Source organism: Vicia villosa, linkage group LG7, assembly GCF_029867415.1.
Source record: "Vicia villosa cultivar HV-30 ecotype Madison, WI linkage group LG7, Vvil1.0, whole genome shotgun sequence".
Taxonomy (NCBI): domain Eukaryota; kingdom Viridiplantae; phylum Streptophyta; class Magnoliopsida; order Fabales; family Fabaceae; genus Vicia; species Vicia villosa.
This window is the reverse complement of record NC_081186.1, coordinates 45,116,250-45,137,493: the sequence shown is the minus strand read 5'-3', so window position 1 is coordinate 45,137,493 and position 21,244 is coordinate 45,116,250. Positions and strand designations below refer to the sequence as shown.

The 21,244-nt window shown below is 38.7% G+C and overlaps 1 protein-coding gene and 2 long non-coding RNA genes across 5 annotated transcripts; all 3 read right to left on the bottom strand.

Annotated features, from left to right (window-relative positions):
- Positions 1-2,359: 2,359 nt before the first annotated feature.
- LOC131618968 (uncharacterized) lies at positions 2,360-5,499 on the bottom strand. Its single transcript, XM_058890117.1, has 3 exons — positions 5,369-5,499; positions 4,898-5,263; positions 2,360-2,525 (listed from the first exon to the last, which is right to left on the bottom strand). The coding sequence occupies exons 1-3, from the start codon at positions 5,497-5,499 to the stop codon at positions 2,360-2,362; spliced, it is 663 nt and encodes a 220-aa protein (XP_058746100.1).
- Positions 5,500-8,142: 2,643 nt separating this feature from the next.
- On the bottom strand, positions 8,143-9,252 carry LOC131617167 (uncharacterized). 2 transcript variants are annotated; one of them, XR_009288464.1, is made up of 3 exons: positions 9,183-9,252; positions 8,507-8,822; positions 8,143-8,428 (listed from the first exon to the last, which is right to left on the bottom strand). It is a non-coding gene; the product is annotated as an uncharacterized LOC131617167 (long non-coding RNA). The 2 variants fall into 2 exon arrangements; XR_009288463.1 differs by lacking the exon at positions 9,183-9,252 and having other exon boundaries at positions 8,507-9,022.
- A 10,057-nt stretch (positions 9,253-19,309) lies between these two features.
- On the bottom strand, positions 19,310-20,419 carry LOC131617166 (uncharacterized). 2 transcript variants are annotated; one of them, XR_009288462.1, is made up of 3 exons: positions 20,350-20,419; positions 19,674-19,989; positions 19,310-19,595 (listed from the first exon to the last, which is right to left on the bottom strand). It is a non-coding gene; the product is annotated as an uncharacterized LOC131617166 (long non-coding RNA). The 2 variants fall into 2 exon arrangements; XR_009288461.1 differs by lacking the exon at positions 20,350-20,419 and having other exon boundaries at positions 19,674-20,189.
- Between the last annotated feature and the right edge of the window lie 825 nt (positions 20,420-21,244).

Here is a 21,244-nt window from a genome sequence, read left to right as displayed (position 1 = left end):
ATGCAACCTTTATCTCAGACATCCATCCAAGACAAGAGAACCTCTGCTCACTCCCTAGTGATACCTAACTGTTACAACCCTGCAACAGCTATTTACACAATTAACAATGAACAATAACTTGATCTTGCTTCACAGCTTCAATCAAGAACACAATACTCAACTCTTACCTACAGGTTTCGAGTGAGAACAATCACTTCTCTTACCTACAGGTTTCGAGAAGGACATGGCAACCATCCCAAAACCTGGGTGGTCTACCTATAGAAACCCTAATGACTACATCTTTTCTAAACAAGGTTTTCTACATAAAACTAGGTTACAAAGGTTTCTATTTATAACCTATTACCAATTGGACTTGGGCTTACAAATCGCAGCACTCCTTGCTGTTACAAATCAGCAGAAATCTTCTGCTACAATCAAGGTCTTTTTGATCATGAGTTTCCTAATTTATCTCCTAAATTAGAAACTGCTGAATCTTCAATCTTCTGATCTGATTCCTCCTGAATCTTCAATCTTCTGATCTGATTCTTCAATATTATTTTGACCTTTAAATTTGCGCCACATAGGATTACAAAATATTCCACGAGTATCCTGTATCTGTTGAGTAACAAACTGAATCTTCCTTCCAGTTATGCAGACGCGATGTCATGAGTTGATGTCATGACATTCCATATAACATCTTGCTTGTACCTGTTTTGTTCTTTTTATATTTGCAAGATTACACATTGTTTTATGTTTTACTGCTATTATGTTTTAGCCAAACATAGATGCCAATCAGCCAATAAAAGCACTAACATAGTTGAATATTTTTCCAGTACACTGGACATCAATCAATAAACTATCGTCTATGAAGTTAGCAAACTCCTTCATCTTTGTGTGCCTATTAGCCAAAACACTCCCATTTCTCTCCTCAATACTAACTATGGAATTAAAATCCCCGCCCATGCACCACTCCCCATCAAAATTTCTCAGTTTGAACTCCAAAAGATCCTTCCACAAATCCCTCTTTTGTTCCAGAGATCATGGAGAGCAAATGTTGACTAAATAGTAATAAAGCCCCCTCCATCTCAACGTTTTTCCCAAAAAAACATGTTCCTTTAAAGCTAAAAATAACTTCACTGCAACCCTCATTACACATAGTAATCAAGCCACCCGATCTTCCAATCGCACAAGCATATGACCAACCCACCTTCTCCTTACTCCACAAACTACTTATTATCTTTGAATCAACAACAGAAAGTTTTGATTCTTGTACAAGAAATATGTCTGCCTTACCAAGATGAATAATCTGACTAATCTTTTTCCATTTCACCATGTTACCTCCTCCTATGATATTCATTGATCCAATAATCATAATGACAAATTGAATTTCACCTTCTTACTATTCATCCTAATATGAGTGTCACTCTCCATTTCCTGAATCTTCTTAACATAATCCTTATTGGCTCCAAGATAAATAACGCCCATTTTAGAAATCTCCTTCCAGATCTTCTCTCTCGTATTAGATTCAACATTAGCTTTGAATCTACTATTGCAATGTATCATATTAGAATCAGAGATTGGATCGCCACAAAGGGTTTTGCCCATAGAAAATCTGTCTTCTTCTAACCTCCTACTCTTTGAAGAATTTGGTTCAAGATATTCTCCCATTTGGCTCATGGACTTTGAACCGCTTAAGGAAACTGGATGAACCTCAAAATTTTCTATTTTCACCAACCTTTTCCCGGGCCTTCTTTTTTTGTCTAATAGAAGCCCACCACATCCATATATACTTTAATCTTCATTTTTGTTAACACCAGATTTTATAACCTCTGGTTAAAGGATTTTTGCCTCACCATGGTACTTCTCTTTGAAAATAGTATCCAAAGAGGGAGTCACTTAAAGGTCTGCTGAGTTTGGAGTACAAAATACCCCCAACTTGGGTCCGACCTATCACCTATTTCGTACAAGATACAACTTTAGCTGCCATTATAGCTTCATCAAAACACCCTCTCTCTGAATGACTGGGAATAGAACTCCTACTCTCTACTTTCGTATTTCCCAAGCTACGTGACAATCCACCTTCTGCTATGATGGCTTCCTCGAAACCATCTTCAAAATCTTGGAAAACTGATTCTCTGACTTCTTCGAACTTCTCATCTCCATCCTGATTGGACCAACTTTTTCCAGATTCCATGGATAAGGAATCAAAAGAAGATACATCTCTATTGTTATTGTTCATAACCAACCGAATTGGAACATGCCAATCTTCATAAATGCTGATATAGAAATTCTCATCATCAATATTAACTATAAGTTTTTCCTTCAGCGCCTCCCCACTAGAAGTACTCACCATAATTCTAGTCCCATCCATAATATCTGCCTACAACGTATTCTCATCTAAACAGACGTATCTTCCCACCCAGTTAGCAAACTCCATGAAAAACTCAATATTCCAAGCGTGACACGGAATGCCGAAAATCCTTGAAATTCTAGTTACAGCAGACTCATATGTCATATAAGGATGTCTTGACATCTGGTCTGACATTCTGAAACAGACAAGGTAGGAATACAAATAACAGTGCAGGAAAGCAATAAAAGCACAACAGAATTGTTTACCCAGTTCGGATTCACAATCCTACTCTGGGGGCTACCAAGCCAGGGATGAAGTCCACTATTAGGAGTATCAATTTGCAGACCCTACAGCCAACACACCCGTTGACGATCTACGCACTTAATCACTACCCAATGACCCTTCTACCTAGGTCCTCCCTATATATGAGAAACTCTCCTCACTCCCAATCATCGCAATGATGTCTAGCAGTCAACACCTCAGTCACTGCATCAACAACTCTTCACCAATATTCTCAGCACACAAACAAACACAACTTGGAGTTACTAACAAGCTTTCTCCAAGAACAAAACTGCATTCATTGCTTCACAGCTTCTGAGTGAGTAAGATAAACCTCTTTCCTACAGGCTTCGAGGCACAAATCAGTGACCATCCCACAATCCGGGTGGTTCACTTACATGGCTAACCCTAAAGACTACATCTTTCTAAAATCGGCTTGCTCGCTCAACTATGTTACAAAGCTTCCTATTTATAACCTATTCCCAACTGGACTTGGGCCTTTAATCACAGCCTTATTTGCTGTTACAAATCAGCAGAAAACTTCTGCTAAAAGTTAGATCTTCAATTATAAGTTTCCTAAATTATCTTCATAATTAGAAACTGCATAATCTTCAATATTCTGACTTGATTCTTTTGACCTTTAAACCTGCGCCACATAGGATTGCATAATATTCCATAGAATATTCTGCATCTGTTGAGTACATACTGAATCGTTCATATTCCAGCTCAGCAAGCCCGATGTCATGAGTTTCTGCATATGACATCTCATAAGACATATTATCACAGAACATGTCTCAACATTCCATAGGACATCTTGTTGTTGTACCTGTTTTGTACATGTTTATATTTGCAAGTTCTATACATCCTATTACATGTTGCTACTACTATATTTTAGCCAAACACAAATGTTAATCACATAATTCAGAGCATTAACAATCTCCCCATTTGGCTTATTTTGGCTAAAACTATACATCTAAGCATTAAAACATAATTAGCAGCAGAGCATAATAAAAACCCATCAACACCATACAGTAGCTACAGCACCCCAGATTTCTTTCTCCCCTTTTTTACCATAATAAGACAAAGGCAAACATTGAGACAAAGATGATAAGGCTGAACCATGTTAGAACATCTGAAAACCAACATAGCTATAGTACACTAGATCTGATCCTCTTGTGACATACTCCTTCTAACAATGACCCCAGTAGGATGAGAAAGAAGATACAAAAATACTCCCCCTTGACATAGACACAGTACTCCTTCTGCTCGTAACCACTTCAACACAAAATAAAATCCACATGTATCTCCTCACATGCTTACAGTGAAGAACCACAACTAGTAAATACACTCATATCCTTGTGAAAACAACCCTGAACCAGAGTCTCTTAATTATTAAGTGGTTCACTCAACAATGACATACCAGCTACCTGGCCTAACCAATCCACCCAACTTCAAGATACTCTTATAGTAGGACTTATGAGAATTGACTAACTCATCACATTTGCAATATTTTCAAAGTATCACATGTTGTATTTCTAACTCATCCTTACACCTGGCATCACCAGACATTGTAAATTCTCATGACTCTTGCAGGACCAGCATCTCCTCTTGAAGTAACAACTTACAAACTAGATACTCAATGCTAGAAACAAACAAACCCAAGCAAGGGCACAACTAGCTACATCTTGTAGCAACATGTCCAGACATGTTATCTGACATCCTCATAAAGAGAAAACAAAACTCCATACGCTTACACAACACACATGTGACTATTCAATGTAGATGCGACAAGTCTTTCACCACCTGCTGATACAAAACAATCTCTACCAAACATATCCATTAATTGCCAGAGAGAGATCTGGATTCCAGCTTCACATGGATAGATCCAACCATCCCTAGTAGAGACTAATCTTAAATCAAGAGGCAACTCCCCCTATCCAAGATAACATGTGCTTCTTCAATGAAAACTTGCGTTGAGGAATAGAAAACATAAGACGCATCTTCATGTCTTCAAGAGCTCACTCTTTGTGACCCAGCTTGTCACACTTGAAACACTTAACCGAATTCTTGTTGCATTCATTAGCACGATGTCCTTTGACACCACATTTGAAGCACTTAATTGGAGCACTAGATCCTCCCCCACTTGGCTTTCCGCCATAAACATATTTCTTCTTATCATCATACGGTTTTCCACGGTATTGACCTTTTACCTACGTATCATTCAAAGCCTTGTAGTGAGAAGCACTCTCCCTACTATCCTCATCATAAATCCGACTCTTGTTAACTAACTCCGCAAAATGAGTAATCTTCTGGTAACCAATAGCCTTCTTAATGTCATGCCTCAAACCGTTCACAAACTTCAAACACTTAGACCTCTCTGCATTTGTAGTACTGTAATGAGGACAATACTTGATTAACTCTTGGAATTTTGCAGCATACTCCGCCACAATTCCATTCCCTTGCTTCATCTCAAGAAATTCCACATCTTTCTTTCCACGGAAATCCTCCGGAAAATAGTTCTCCAAGAATGCATCGTGAAAAAGATCCCAAGTAATCTGAATACCCTCTTCTTCAAACCTCTGAGCAATATTACCCCACAAATCCTCAGCTTCTTTCTCAAGCATGTGAGTACCAAACTGCACTCTCTGAGCATCACTACAATTCATAACCCAAAAGATCTTCTCAATTGCCTTCAACCAAGCTTGCGCCTTATCAGGTTCATGCTCTTCCTCAAAGATAAATGGATTGTTCCTCTAGAACTTCCCCAAAGTACGATACTCATCATCATCACCATTCCGATTACCAGCATTCACTTGAGGAATCTGACCAAGAGATCCAGCCAACATCCTCAATGCATCGGCAATTGCATTATCATTCCTTCCCGCAACCATCGTCCTAAGACAACCAACAACCAAAATAAACAAAACAATATTGATCATTTAAGATACACAAATCTAATACAATGGGAATAAAGACATTAATGACCTTGACCAACTGGTCGACCATGCTCTGATACCACTAATGTAACACCCCTTTTTTAAATCCCAAATATAACAAATATAATCGGAGTAATCAAAATGCATAAGCAAAATGGCGTCAAATGTTATTTTCATCACAATGAAAACCTATAACAATCATACTAACAAACATGCACCTGATCATTTTATAACATAATTTGAAACTTCATGCTTTCACAAATTATGCATATCGCACGCGGAAGAATTATTACTCAAAAAATTTCAATGATTATATCCCATACTATAATCATCTACCAAAATCATAATGATATTATCATACCAATAAATGTCATAAGAATCCAACAATAGGTAACATAGCCATCAACATAATACATCCATAATATCATGTTAATTACAATAAAGATAACAATAATCCAAACATCCAAAACATGAGTTCAATTACCCCTCCCCGTGTTACATGACCAGAGCATTGACTCAATACCTAACAAAAGATAAACAAAAGCTCCTCGGTTATATCCTCGGATAAACTCGCAACTCGTCAGAACCTGCACGATGTCACGATGAACATAATTCAAATAGAAGGGTGAGAATTCAAATTATTATAGATAAACATAATAATGGGAAATGCAAAACACAACAAGAATACATTTCACAATTCATCACTCTTCTCAAAACATACATTCATACACCATATATCAATTATCACACAAAGCAATCACATTGATGCAAAAACAATCACATAGCACACATTGTGACTCGAATGTAATAATTGTAACTCAATGCATGTGGTACCATGTGAACTCAAAGTTTCACCGCTTTCCAATTCAATATCTAGAATCCAAGACACACTTCCGATCCGAATAAGACCAAAGCCACAATTGTGAACCCAAAGTTTCACCGCCTATGTTTCAAAGCCACAATTGTGAACCCAAAGTTTCATCGCCTATGTTTCAAATCCAACCAATGTGAAACGAAAGTTTCACCGCCTATGTTTCAAAGCCAACCAATGTGAACCCAAAGTTTCACCGCCTATGTTTTAAAGCCAACCAATGTGAACCCAAAGTTTCACCGCCTATGTTTCAAAGCCAACCACGAATGCATGTACAATTACCTCAACACATATGCAAGTAAGATTATCCAAACAAATCTTAACATACCGCATACCACAATAATTCACACATTGAATTATCCACCCCTTTGTACAAGATTCACATACCAAATAACAATTACAACAAGGCACAACAATTATCATATATTCAATCACAATCATCATGAATATCTTACCACGTATCATGCCAACAATTGTTATTTGTCATTTTCCAAATCATAACGCACATAAAGATAATTACATGTTATTCACACACAACACCTTAATTAATTAATCAAGTGTCGACCAATCCTATCCTATCATATAGAATATCACATTAGCTTCCTAATGCTTCAAATGGCACATGAAAAGGAGTTACGGATCAAAAGATATAAACATTTGAATTTTCACAAAATAGGGCATGTTCGCCCGGTGAAAGCATTGGCTCGCCTGGCGCTCTGTGGCAAAAACTTGCCACCCTCTTTGCCAGACCGGCGAAGCAATTCGCTCGCCCGACGAACAACACCAGAAACAGAAAATTGCTAAAGCGAATTGAGCATTCCAACACCAAACTAAATCCGATTTTTACCTCAACAAAACTCAATCCAACAGCAAATTACCACATATTATGGGTTCCTATTCATGTTTCTAGATATGGGTCATCCATATAACACATCAAACATGAACAATCATGCAATCTCATTGATTTCACACAAACCCTAACATTTTCTAACTTCATGAAATTGAGCAAGTAAGAGTGTCATACCCCAAATTTGTCCTACCCTTTGACTTCTAACTGGCTTAGACTTCTCACCTCATGTACATACTCCATTAGGGCATCAACATAACATCATGCATCATTAATCAATAACCTGGCACTGGGATTAAGGATTTTGAAAGCCTAGGGCGTCATATTGAGATTGAGGCTTGTATTGAAATTAAAGTCTAATTCTTCGGATGTTTCCAACAGCGAAGTGTGAAATCAGGGTTTAAGGGTTTGTTTCCCTATGGGTGACCAAAGGAATTGTGGTTTGATTCTAAGATCATTGAACCATGGCGCAAGAAGATTGCATTGTACTTGGAGCATTATTTGTGCTAATAATATGTGAGTTTGGTTTGAATTGATGAATTGAATAAAAAAGGGGTGTCGTTGTAGATGCGAGTTTATTGGAATTTGTTCGTTATACGTGAGGCGGATTTAATTGGTAATCTAGGTGAAACGAAGTTCTCAAGCTTTTGTATGAGATTTCTTGGTGCTTAAAGTTACAAGATTTGAGTTCACCATTAAATCAAGTTCCACTCATTTCATGAGTCTTTGGTTTGCGAAAGAGATTGAAGTTCTAATGGAAAGCTCATCCACGATTCAAGGACTATTCGAGCATTCATGGTTCAAGCGCTATTCAAGTGTATTCATGTTCAGAATATCTATCAAAATCAAAATCCAAGTTCTATGGCATCACAAGTGAAGCTACAAACAAGAACAAAATAAATCCAATCAATTACAAAAAAACCATTACAAAATTCATTTAAAGTTTCACCATTCATCAAATCACATTCAACTTTCCATAACTCAAATCATCACCGATTTCAAAGGAACCAAATACCCATTACAAAGTCCGTTATTTTACACAGAAAATACATGGAATCTCATTCCTAGAATTCTATTCCTAAGCTAATCTTCAAAGCATTTTTAGCTCATGACCGTGCTCCATACCGCCTTCATTTGATCCATGCCTCAATTCAAGCCAAACGGCCCTGCACACATAAACCAATTCTTTCAGAAAAAACCAAACTAAATCAAAACATAACTTCACCATTTATTAACATTGCAACCTGCTGCATTGAAATTACACATTACTAACATGCCAGCCAGCATTACCTCATTTGATAACATAGCCATAACCTGCACACATTCAGCCACAAAGAAGAGAAGAGGAAAATTCTGCAATGTATAAAACAGCCCCATATATCTACATCCATACAGCACTATTAATTCAAAACAGAACCAATTATGCTGCTAGTTTTAAAGCCAATCATTCACATGAGTCTTCAGTCCACATACATTCAGTCCATGTCATAAATCACTCATCAAAACAATATCATCATCTCATATCATCACCTTGAAGTCATGTGCATACATTCAAAGAACCTGCAGCATTCAAACAGTTCACATCCATACACTCTGCTGACACCATACATTGACCTTTTTTTAACCTTTTCTAAACTACCATAACATTTTTCAAACAGAAAAACCAGGTAATTAACTCTGTTTCAGTTCATAACTACCCTAACTAATCCAATTCCTAACTGTCATAACCTTTAACTAACATTTCATTCAGACATCCAAAACAGAATCGTAACTGCCATCTAACTGACTTTTTAAACCAACTTCAAGACATTCAAAAAACCTAACAGCATTTCCTAACAGCATTTATCAGTTACAAGTTATTAACAACTCTAACAGAAGGCATAACAGATTGATACCAGAAAATTCAGAAAGAAAACTAACCTTTCACCCCTATATATCATCAGCATCCTACTCTCTTGACTCTCCTTCATCATTTTCACTTCCTCACCATAATCCCACCGCAACTTTGCTTCCAGAATCTTCAGTCACCTTTCATCTTCATCATTCTTCTCCACTCTCCAATATTCAAACTCTTCATCATCAATAATCTCCATTAGACAAATCTGCAGAGAACAACAATCTCCACCATCTCCAATCACCTTTTTATCATCAACAGCTTTATCTATCATCGTTCTCCAATTCTCAGAAAGGCTCCAAGAAAACAGAATCAAATCTTCGTCTTTGCTTCACCTTCATCAATCATCATCGTCATCAACAAGACTCCAGCAACTATCACCTTCAATATCATCATCAGGATTTGTTATTCAAATGCAACGATATCACATCTTCATCTGTATCAAACAACAACAACAACAAATCGTTCAGAAATCAAAAACAAGGAACGTGACAAAAATTCAACGGAAGGAAAAGAAGATAACAGAAGTGATGAGGAGTGTAATCGAGGGAGCAAGAGATTGATACGATGCCAGGATATAGCAACTTCAACAATCGCCATCTTCGCTCCATCATCCCCGACTCAGAACTGCTTCGATCAACAACATCTTCAGATCGCCTTACTCTGTGACTTCCCCAAGGCAACGTCATCATCGTTCAAGATTTGAGGTGCAACAGAGGCACTCTTCATCTTCATCGCAACAGCAATCTTGCCACCGCGCCGTCATAAGAGAGAGTCTCTCCGAGAGGATTTCATCGGAAACGAAAGAGATTTGAGAGAGACTGAGATGAGAGACGATGGAGTCCGAGAGACGAGATGTTGGTGTTTTGCCTTCTAGATTCACGGCGGCCGAAGAGCTGATCGGAGAAGAAGGAGCGTCGCCGCGGCCGTAAGAAAGAGGAGAGCTTCGGAGTTCAAGCGTTGCATCACATGTATTAGCCCTAATCCCCTTTTGTTTTAACTTTGATTTTAATCTAATGTTAATGGCAATTAGTGTGGTTAATGGGTAAAAGTTAGGTTAATTATCATTAATCGAAACCATAAACCTGAATTGAATAAAAAATCTGAAAACAATTGTTAATGGGATAAAAAACAATGATCCTTTGGGCCAAGAACTACTTCCTACACCCCACTGTGAGCCTGTATACCCCCCATTTCGCTGAAAGAAGCATAATCTTGGGCCGTTTCACTCAGCACCCCCCTTTGGCCCATAATACTATCTTTTTCTGCAAAAAAAATCTGAATAAAAAACCTCTTTGGGCCTGCCTCCATGGACCTGCGCCCAGCTACTATTGGCACCATCATATTCACAGCACCCCCTGACTCCATTAAAATGTGTAGATTTTAGGTTCACTTTACAATAGTTTTTTCTATTATTTTTAGTTGACAAAAACATGAGGAAACCTTTAATATTTTGTTAGATTTTTAGGTGATCACCAACATTACAAAACTCATAAAAATAAGTAGATCTTAGGTTAATTTTGACATTAATCTTTTGACTTCTCCCTCATGAAAACAATAAAAAAGTACTAGTTTTAGGCTTATTGTTTTAGTCTCCTTTTTTGCTTGATTTAGAAGTTCATTTCTCCTTCATAAAATCCCATAAAAAATAGTAGTATTTTAGTTTCATTTTTGTACTAATGCTTGAATCGTTTTTGCACTATTTCCATGTTCATTTTGTATAGTTGTTGTGTGACTTTCGTTACTTGCTTTTGGCCATATTTTTGGCCTATTTTGTTGATACCATTTTAATGCTTCTTTTAGAATCTATCCCATGTTAACATTAGGATTTAGACTTATATAGACAACTTAGATTAGAATTTAGGATTAGTTCCCTATTGCATTCTTTTTCTTTTCAACTTTCAAAACATTAATAAAAGGAAGATGCGAATCACATTAAGAAAGTGATAGAGAAATGAATGGGATTCATTCCCTAATCTGTTTCTCAATCGCTTAGTGGCATAGAAACGAGTGGGATTCATTCCCTAATCTGTTTCTCGGTCACTACTTAATGGGAGGGAAACGAGTGGGATTCATTCCCTAATCTGTTTCTCAAACATTAGTTAATGGGAGAGAAATGAGTGAGATTCATTCTCTAATCTGTTTCTCAAACATTACATGATGGGATAGAAGTGAGTGGGATTCATTCCCTAATCTGCTTCTCGATCATTATACATTTTATGTGATTCGAATCGTGAAGTAAATTCCCTTAAAAAACATACAACCAAAAACACTTCAAAACACCTAACAATGGTTCAGACTAAAGCAAAGTAGAGAAAGTGGTGAGTGGCCCGGTATTGGGAACTGTTCATCACTCATCTATCCTAAAAGACACAAACCAATCATTTCTTTTTCTTTTGCCTCGTTGGCACCTAAGGGCAATGTCATTTCCGTTCGTACGCATCGTAGGTCTGTCCCCTTATGCAAGAACGTGAACGTTGACGCCGCCCAATAAAAAACACAAAAACAAACAGAAAATCGTGAGCCGAGCTACGGTAACTCTGATTCCTGAAAAGGATACGTAGGCAGCGGGGTAGGGCCCGTGTGAGTACAATTCTTTATTTTCCCTACATTTTGCATTCATTTCGCATTTAGATTTAGTTTTAGACATAGATATACACCCTTTAGATAGAAACAAACATAGGTGGATACCATCGAGTACGATGGGCGCGAGGGGTGCTAACACCTTCCCCTTGCGTAACCGACTCCCGCACCTAGATTCTCTGGTCGCAAGACCCTGTTCCTTCCCTTGATAGGTTTCCTGATATTCCTTTCCCTTATGGGATAAATATATTGGTGGCGACTCTGTTCCTTTTTCGCGAGCGTGCGACAGCTGGCGACTCTGCTGGGGATGTTGCTAGACCTGTTGCTGGTCCATCCTTAGCGAGTCGATCCTAGCTTGCGTTTGTTTGTTTACTGGGTGTTTATTTGTTTTTATGTCTATACCTTGTATATATGTTTGCATGTTTATTCTTCTGCTTGCATATCATGTTTATTTCTGTTTGCACATCATGCATATGGATTATATTCTGTGTTCCTTGGGGTCTTCTGTTCTGTTTTGCAGGTTGGGTGGGATGTTCTATGAGGTAAAAGGCCCAATACCCAGGCCAGAGTTGACACATAGGATACCTAGGATAGAGTGGATAGTCATGACGCCAACAGAATGTCAGGTTCTGTTGATTGCGATCATGAGACCCACGACCAGTCGAGGTTCAAATGAGATACCGTTGTTGGCATGTATTTGCGACAATGATGGTGTTTCAGGAGAACTGATAACGCTGGAAGCCATTGACCTACCTTGACCTAGATTCACCTGTGAGTGGGGTGGGATATACATGACAGGTACCGTTGGTGACTATTCTGTTCTGTTGGTGACAATTGGTTTTTCCTGGTATTCAAAAAGGTGTTGGACCTTTGATCCTGTGACATTTGACCTGTATCAGTTATTCAGAAGTTTGCATGGTGGTTACTAAGATTATATGGACCTTGATCCCATGCCTTTGCATTGCATAACATCATTGCTTTATCCACTTCATTTATGATAGATCCTAAAGTCTATTTCCAAAAAAAAAGAAGGAGAAAAAGAAAAAGGAAATAGAAAAGGAAAAAGAAAAGAAAAGATACTCTATACCAAAAAAAGAAGCCTTGATTCCAAAAGGAGATAAAAAAGAAAGAAAGAAAATGAAAGATTGTGAAAAGACTTTAGGATCTCTCATAAATGAAACATTGCATTCATATTATCATGCATCTCATAGTTCTATCAGAAGCTTATTGGGGTCCTCTTTCAATCCAGATTTCTGCTTCATCAACAAATTTGACTTCCCTACATCTGTATCATACAAGGATTAATCAGAGGAGAATCATGGACCGTCTTGAACAAAACCAGGCTGAACTTCGTAAGGACATGGATGTTATGGGGGAGAGGATGACCCAACCCTTGGAGACTCTCCATGTTGTTATTCAGGGACAAGAAGAGCTCAGACAAAGTGTTGTTAAGTTGGCTAATGGTACTCCGACCACTGTTGCTAATGGGGGTTCAAAACCTGTGCCTGTGGAAATTCATAACAAGGAGGATTCACACCATGAGAACGATTCTGAACTTGAAGCTTTCAAGTTCCCGATCGAGGAAAATGAGAGAAAATTCCATCTCCTAGAAGAAAGATTGAATGCTTTAGAAGGTCAAAGCTCCTCCGGTTTAAATGCTATTGATTTGTGCCTAGTGCCCGATATCAAGATCCCTGCTAAATTCAAAGTCCCCAGTTTTGAGAAATACAAGGGTACCACTTGTCCGATGAGTCACATCAAGGCATTCTGTAACAAGATGGCTCCGTATGCAGAAAATGACAAGCTTCTAATGCATTTCTTTCAGGATAGCCTAAGTGGGGCATCTCTTGAATGGTATACACGACTCGAACGAACTCATGTCCGCACATGGGATGAACTAGCAGAGGCTTTTCTCAGACATTACAAGTACAACAGTGACATGGCTCCTACTAGACTACAACTCCAAAGTTTAACTCAAAAGGTTGATGAGTCTTTCAAAGAGTATGCACAAAGATGGAGAGAATTAGCTTCCAGAGTCCAACCTCCTCTTTTGGAACGAGAGCTTGTAGACATGTTCATGAATACTTTGAAAGATCCTTATCTGAACATGATGGTTGGATGCGCTTCCTCCGAATTCTCGAGTTTGGTTGTCGTAGGAGAACGAATTGAAAATGCCCTAAAGATGGGTAAGATTCAGGATATTGCTTATGTTTCTGAACTCACAGAAGAAGAGAAAAGTGAAATAAATGCAGTTTCTGAGATCGCAGAAGAGGAAATCCCTGCTTATCCTCAGGTTCAGGTTCCTAACTATCAGATGGTACTAGTTTCTCCTGGCCAATATATTCCACAAGCCTTTGCCACCACTATCAATCAACAACCCCAGATGGTCCAACAACAACCGGTTCAGTATCTGCCACAAAAGCAATGTGCTCCACATCAACAAGGTCATTCGAATCAACGCCAACCTAGAAGTAATTTGGAACGAAGAAATGCTCCTTTGGACCAGATTCCTATGACATACACTAAACTTCTTCCATATCTAGTTCAAAGCTCATTGGTGGTTCCCAAATCTCTAAAGCCTCCACCACAACCGTTTCCACCTGGGTATGACCCTAATGTGCAATGTGGATATCACGCCGGATCAATGGGGCACTCAACTGAGGACTGCAATGCTTTCAAAGCCAAAGTACAACAGTTGATTGATGGGAGGCATATAACCCTTCAAGAAGGAAACATATGGGTGAATGGAATTCCTTTGCTCGAATAAATGCCTAGATTTCAGAAAGCCTCCAGAATCAACAAATTCTTTCCTCACAACATACAGCTTTTCTAAGTTTGACGGCCATGCAAGGTTCCTCCATGTTTGATGGTGATTACCACTCTAGCAACTATGCTTGGGGCTCCCGCACGAGGGATAAGCAAGACGTACTCTTATCTTGAGCATTGCATCACTCGCATTGCTCGAATCCCTAAAGTAAGGCAAAAGTTTACAACTCTTGGGTGACTTCGTCGGAGTTTTCTTTTGAAGTAATCTGAAGTGTTTGTAAGGAGCTGCAAAAAGTATTCAAGATCAACAAGTCCAGACGGAGTCAAGCCTCCTCAACTATGGCAATCATCAATTCATTTTTGCATTTTCATTTGTAATTTTCCTTGTTTTGTTAAAAGTTACTTCCATGTAAAACTTGTTTGTTTTTAATAAAAATAAAAATGCACTGCATATACTAGTTTCAAATCAATCCATTCGTGTTCACTCACATATTTCTGTCTATCGATATCAAACTCTGGTTTAAGCAAAAAAATATCAAAAGGAGAATGATGAAAAAATAATAATTGCAAAAATCTTTAATCATGTGCTTTTGAATAAAACCCCGCTGAGGATGTACAGGCATTGTTTCAAATCCCCAAACACTGGAGATATAAGGGAGATAGACCTTCGTTAACCCCTTTGAGCCTTGAAGTTGGAGTTTCTTTTCTATACAAAAAAAACCCTCACATTTAACCCAGGGGCAGGGTAGCATTCAATTAATCTGATCGAGCATTCAGAATTCATCAAGAGTGTGCATCCAAGGATACGACAATGGTTATCTTTCAAAAGGTTGAGGAAAATCAATACCACAATGGTAATCCCTCATCAATCAAAGAATGAGGCAGTCACAATCACTCCCACAAGCCAAAGATTCAGGATCACACGACTTGTTCAACAATAACAAAAAGGAAAAGATTGAATAAAAAAGGAAAGAAAGCCCGCTAAGTCAACAACTTGAAAACAAGTGACTTAGGCAAAAATTAGGGCATCCCGCTGGACTCCAAAATAAAATTCAAGAGAATTTGTCCAGGCAAAAGTTAGGGAAACAAAAAACAAAAAGGAAAAGCGAAACAGAAGCGAAAAACAAGGATTAAAAGAACAAAGTCGTGTGATCAGACACCAAATTGAAAGGTAACGTGACTGCCATGTCCAAGAGCTTCATTGATTCCTCAACCATCTCAAACTCCTCTTGAAGGATGGACGCTCGTATCAGGTTAAGTTGAACTTAGGACTGGAGAACATCACGAAGAATGGGTGGGTTAGGTTAGACTTTGAGCCTTAAATCCTTTCTTTCTAAAACCGTGAACCAGACCACGTTACAACCCTTAAAAGACCTAATTGAAGCAGGGTTTATTTCAAAAGCAAGTTATGTAAAACTGACTCCTAGATGTGTGCTTACCATTCATGTTGGTATCGATATGACAAATAATTCAAACACTGAATGTCACAACTTTGTTTTAATAACTTTGATTTCGAAGCTAGCATAAGCATTGCATATAGATTATCATCTTCAAAACAAATATCTTTTACTTGTAAATAAACATTTGGCATCAAGGAAGATCAAACAATGAACAACTGCAGAAAAAGTTGATCGATTCCATGAGCCATTCACTTCAGAGGCTGATTACTCCAAGGGGCAAGATGTGTGAAGACTCTGTTGACTGAGGCATCCGTTCAAGTTTCCATCAATCTGGGGCAATCAAGTCGAGGAATCTCTCTTGGGTTCAACCAATCTGGGGCAGTTACGTCGAGGTTCGACAAATCTCTCCAAGGATCCTTTGGGGCAAATTCCTTCATAGTTCACGAATCTTGGGGCACAATCTTCTGAGTTTTATTGCCTTCTCCCCGATTATAGGAGTTTATTTCTCCTGGAACTTCGGTCTCTCCCCAAGCACATGAGTTTATTTCTCATGAGAGTTGTTCCGATTCCCCAACCTGAGCTCCCTATCTGAATTTCTCATCCTCAACATGGTGAATCGACGGAATCTCCTCAAGCTCACCATCCTCAAGCAATTCAAGATGTAGGGAAAGTCAAATGAAGTCACTTCCTCCCCAACAAAGCTACATTCCAACCCTCAGTGCAGTTGCCAATAATCTTTGGTACTGTAGGGTTCCAACGTCAACTCATATGGGCATCTCAAGACAACAAGCAACGGACCCCAATGATCATGCTTCTCTATCTCACTAACGCCTTTATTTGGCACTTTTGCATATAGAACCCATTGCATATAGCATTGCATCCTCAAAAGCGTAGCATATCCGTCAAAGCGGATCATTACGCCATAGAAAAATTCAAACATGCATCAAAGTATAAGCCAGATAATACAGATCAACACCCAATCAAGATAACAATACTTCCCCACAGAAAAAGTTGTCCTTACAGACTCCGATTGATATCTGTTACCACATCATAAATCTCCTCAAACCATGGTGCCAATACCTGGTATTCTCAATCCCCAAAAGAAATCTTATCTTCTCTCTCCTGTCCTTCTTCGTCAGAATCGTTGTCTCCGAGGTTATTTCCCGTGTGCTGCGTGAAGATTAGAGTGCGAATGAGGGTGGGCATTCAACCCATCTCATTTTTCAACCGTTTGAATAACCATACTTGGTGTGTGGCAATTCGAACGATTGCCACTCTTGATGAGTTACACCCCGCCTTTGGCCCGAGGGATTAATGTAATTCTTATGCTTCGCCAGCATCAACATCTTCGTGATTATGTCTTTTGATCGAGTCTAGTCGTGACTAGTCTCCGTGATCTCTTCCCTCGTACAGGAAAACTTTTAGATCCAACCCCCGTGTTGTGTATCCTTCACCTTCCGTCCTGGCAAACCATTTCAAGACTAATTTCCAACCTCAGTGTTGATATTAATTCTTTCTTCCTTGACCTCAGTGTCGATACCTTTCTTGTCCAACCTCAGTGTTCATGCCTATCATCCCTTCACCGACCTCTGTGTCGATGTCAATCGTCATTCACAACCTCAGTGTTGATGTTTATCTTTTCTCGTCCCAACCTCAGTGTTGATGTCCTCGACCTCAGTGTCGACGCCTTTCTTTTCACAACCTCAGTGTTGATGTCCCCCAACCTCAGTGTTGATACGCCCCAACCTCAGTGTTGATACGCTCCAACCTCAGCGTTGATGTTCATCCTTTTTTCATTTCTTGTGGATCGTAGGTCCGTTGACCTTATCCTCATCCTTTGCATTCCTGTGGATCGTAGGTCCGTTGACCTTATCCTTATCTTTTTCATTCCTTGTGGATCGTAGGTCTGTCAACCTTATCCTCATCCTTTTCCAATTCTTGTGGATCGTAGGTACATTGACCTTATCCTCATCTTTTTCATGTCTTGTGGATCGTAGGTCCGTTGACCTTATCCTCATCTTTTTCATGTCTTGTGGATCGTAGGTCCGTTGACCTTATCCTCATCTTTTTCATTTCTTGTGGATCGTAGGTCCGTTGACCTTATCCTCATCTTTTTCATTTCTTGTGGATCGTAGGTCCGTTGACCTTATCCTCATCTTTTTCATTTCTTGTGGATCGTAGGTCCGTTGACCTTATCCTCATCTTTTTCATTTCTTGTGGATCGTAGGTCCGTTGACCTTATCCTCATCTTTTTTTTTTCTTGTGGATCGTAGGTCCGTTGACCTTATCCTCATCTTTTTCAATTCTTGTGGGTCGTAGGTCCGTTGACCTTACCCTAGTTTCGAGTCGCAGATCATAGGTCCTACCTTTCCATCAAACCCGTATTTTCCAACCACAGTTTTATACAACAATCATTTCCATTAAGAACCTTGTATTGGCACCATGGCTACGTTACAAGCTACCCCATTTCAATCCCTTACCATAAACTTTCCCATCAAAAAAAAAAAAACAAAAATTCTCTCTCCCCAGCAGATATCAAAACAAAACAAAAATGAAAAAATAAAGATAACACTTACACCAACTTTTCAGGACAAATTTCTGGTACTTCGATATTTAATCTTCTTCTACCCCGAATGTTCGAAAGGCTAGCGCCAATCTCACCTTCAGGTTTAAGACGATTAAATAGGGGCAGCTGTCATACCCCAAATTTGTCCTACCCTTTGACTTCTAACTGGCTTAGACTTCTCACCTCATGTACATACTCCATTAGGGCATCAACATAACATCATGCATCATTAATCAATAACCTGGCACTGGGATTAAGGATTTTGAAAGCCTAGGGCGTCATATTGAGATTGAGGCTTGTATTGAAATTAAAGTCTAATTCTTCGGATGTTTCCAACAGCGAAGTGTGAAATCAGGGTTTAAGGGTTTGTTTCCCTATGGGTGACCAAAGGAATTGTGGTTTGATTCTAAGATCATTGAACCATGGCGCAAGAAGATTGCATTGTACTTGGAGCATTATTTGTGCTAATAATATGTGAGTTTGGTTTGAATTGATGAATTGAATAAAAAAGGGGTGTCGTTGTAGATGCGAGTTTATTGGAATTTGTTCGTTATACGTGAGGCGGATTTAATTGGTAATCTAGGTGAAACGAAGTTCTCAAGCTTTTGTATGAGATTTCTTGGTGCTTAAAGTTACAAGATTTGAGTTCACCATTAAATCAAGTTCCACTCATTTCATGAGTCTTTGGTTTGCGAAAGAGATTGAAGTTCTAATGGAAAGCTCATCCACGATTCAAGGACTATTCGAGCATTCATGGTTCAAGCGCTATTCAAGTGTATTCATGTTCAGAATATCTATCAAAATCAAAATCCAAGTTCTATGGCATCACAAGTGAAGCTACAAACAAGAACAAAATAAATCCAATCAATTACAAAAAAACCATTACAAAATTCATTTAAAGTTTCACCATTCATCAAATCACATTCAACTTTCCATAACTCAAATCATCACCGATTTCAAAGGAACCAAATACCCATTACAAAGTCCGTTATTTTACACAGAAAATACATGGAATCTCATTCCTAGAATTCTATTCCTAAGCTAATCTTCAAAGCATTTTTAGCTCATGACCGTGCTCCATACCGCCTTCATTTGATCCATGCCTCAATTCAAGCCAAACGGCCCTGCACACATAAACCAATTCTTTCAGAAAAAACCAAACTAAATCAAAACATAACTTCACCATTTATTAACATTGCAACCTGCTGCATTGAAATTACACATTACTAACATGCCAGCCAGCATTACCTCATTTGATAACATAGCCATAACCTGCACACATTCAGCCACAAAGAAGAGAAGAGGAAAATTCTGCAATGTATAAAACAGCCCCATATATCTACATCCATACAGCACTATTAATTCAAAACAGAACCAATTATGCTGCTAGTTTTAAAGCCAATCATTCACATGAGTCTTCAGTCCACATACATTCAGTCCATGTCATAAATCACTCATCAAAACAATATCATCATCTCATATCATCACCTTGAAGTCATGTGCATACATTCAAAGAACCTGCAGCATTCAAACAGTTCACATCCATACACTCTGCTGACACCATACATTGACCTTTTTTTAACCTTTTCTAAACTACCATAACATTTTTCAAACAGAAAAACCAGGTAATTAACTCTGTTTCAGTTCATAACTACCCTAACTAATCCAATTCCTAACTGTCATAACCTTTAACTAACATTTCATTCAGACATCCAAAACAGAATCGTAACTGCCATCTAACTGACTTTTTAAACCAACTTCAAGACATTCAAAAAACCTAACAGCATTTCCTAACAGCATTTATCAGTTACAAGTTATTAACAACTCTAACAGAAGGCATAACAGATTGATACCAGAAAATTCAGAAAGAAAACTAACCTTTCACCCCTATATATCATCAGCATCCTACTCTCTTGACTCTCCTTCATCATTTTCACTTCCTCACCATAATCCCACCGCAACTTTGCTTCCAGAATCTTCAGTCACCTTTCATCTTCATCATTCTTCTCCACTCTCCAATATTCAAACTCTTCATCATCAATAATCTCCATTAGACAAATCTGCAGAGAAAAACAATCTCCACCATCTCCAATCACCTTTTTATCATCAACAGCTTTATCTATCATCGTTCTCCAATTCTCAGAAAGGCTCCAAGAAAACAGAATCAAATCTTCGTCTTTGCTTCACCTTCATCAATCATCATCGTCATCAACAAGACTCCAGCAACTATCACCTTCAATATCATCATCAGGATTTGTTATTCAAATGCAACGATATCACATCTTCATCTGTATCAAACAACAACAACAACAAATCAATCAGAAATCAAAAACAAGGAACGTGACAAAAATTCAACGGAAGGAAAAGAAGATAACAGAAGTGATGAGGAGTGTAATCGAGGGAGCAAGAGATTGATACGATGCCAGGATATAGCAACTTCAACAATCGCCATCTTCGCTCCATCATCCCCGACTCAGAACTGCTTCGATCAACAACATCTTCAGATCGCCTTACTCTGTGACTTCCCCAAGGCAACGTCATCATCGTTCAAGATTTGAGGTGCAACAGAGGCACTCTTCATCTTCATCGCAACAGCAATCTTGCCACCGCGCCGTCATAAGAGAGAGTCTCTCCGAGAGGATTTCATCGGAGACGAAAGAGATTTGAGAGAGACTGAGATGAGAGACGATGGAGTCCGAGAGACAAGATGTTGGTGTTTTGCCTTCTAGATTCACGGCGGCCGAAGAGCTGATCGGAGAAGAAGGAGCGTCGC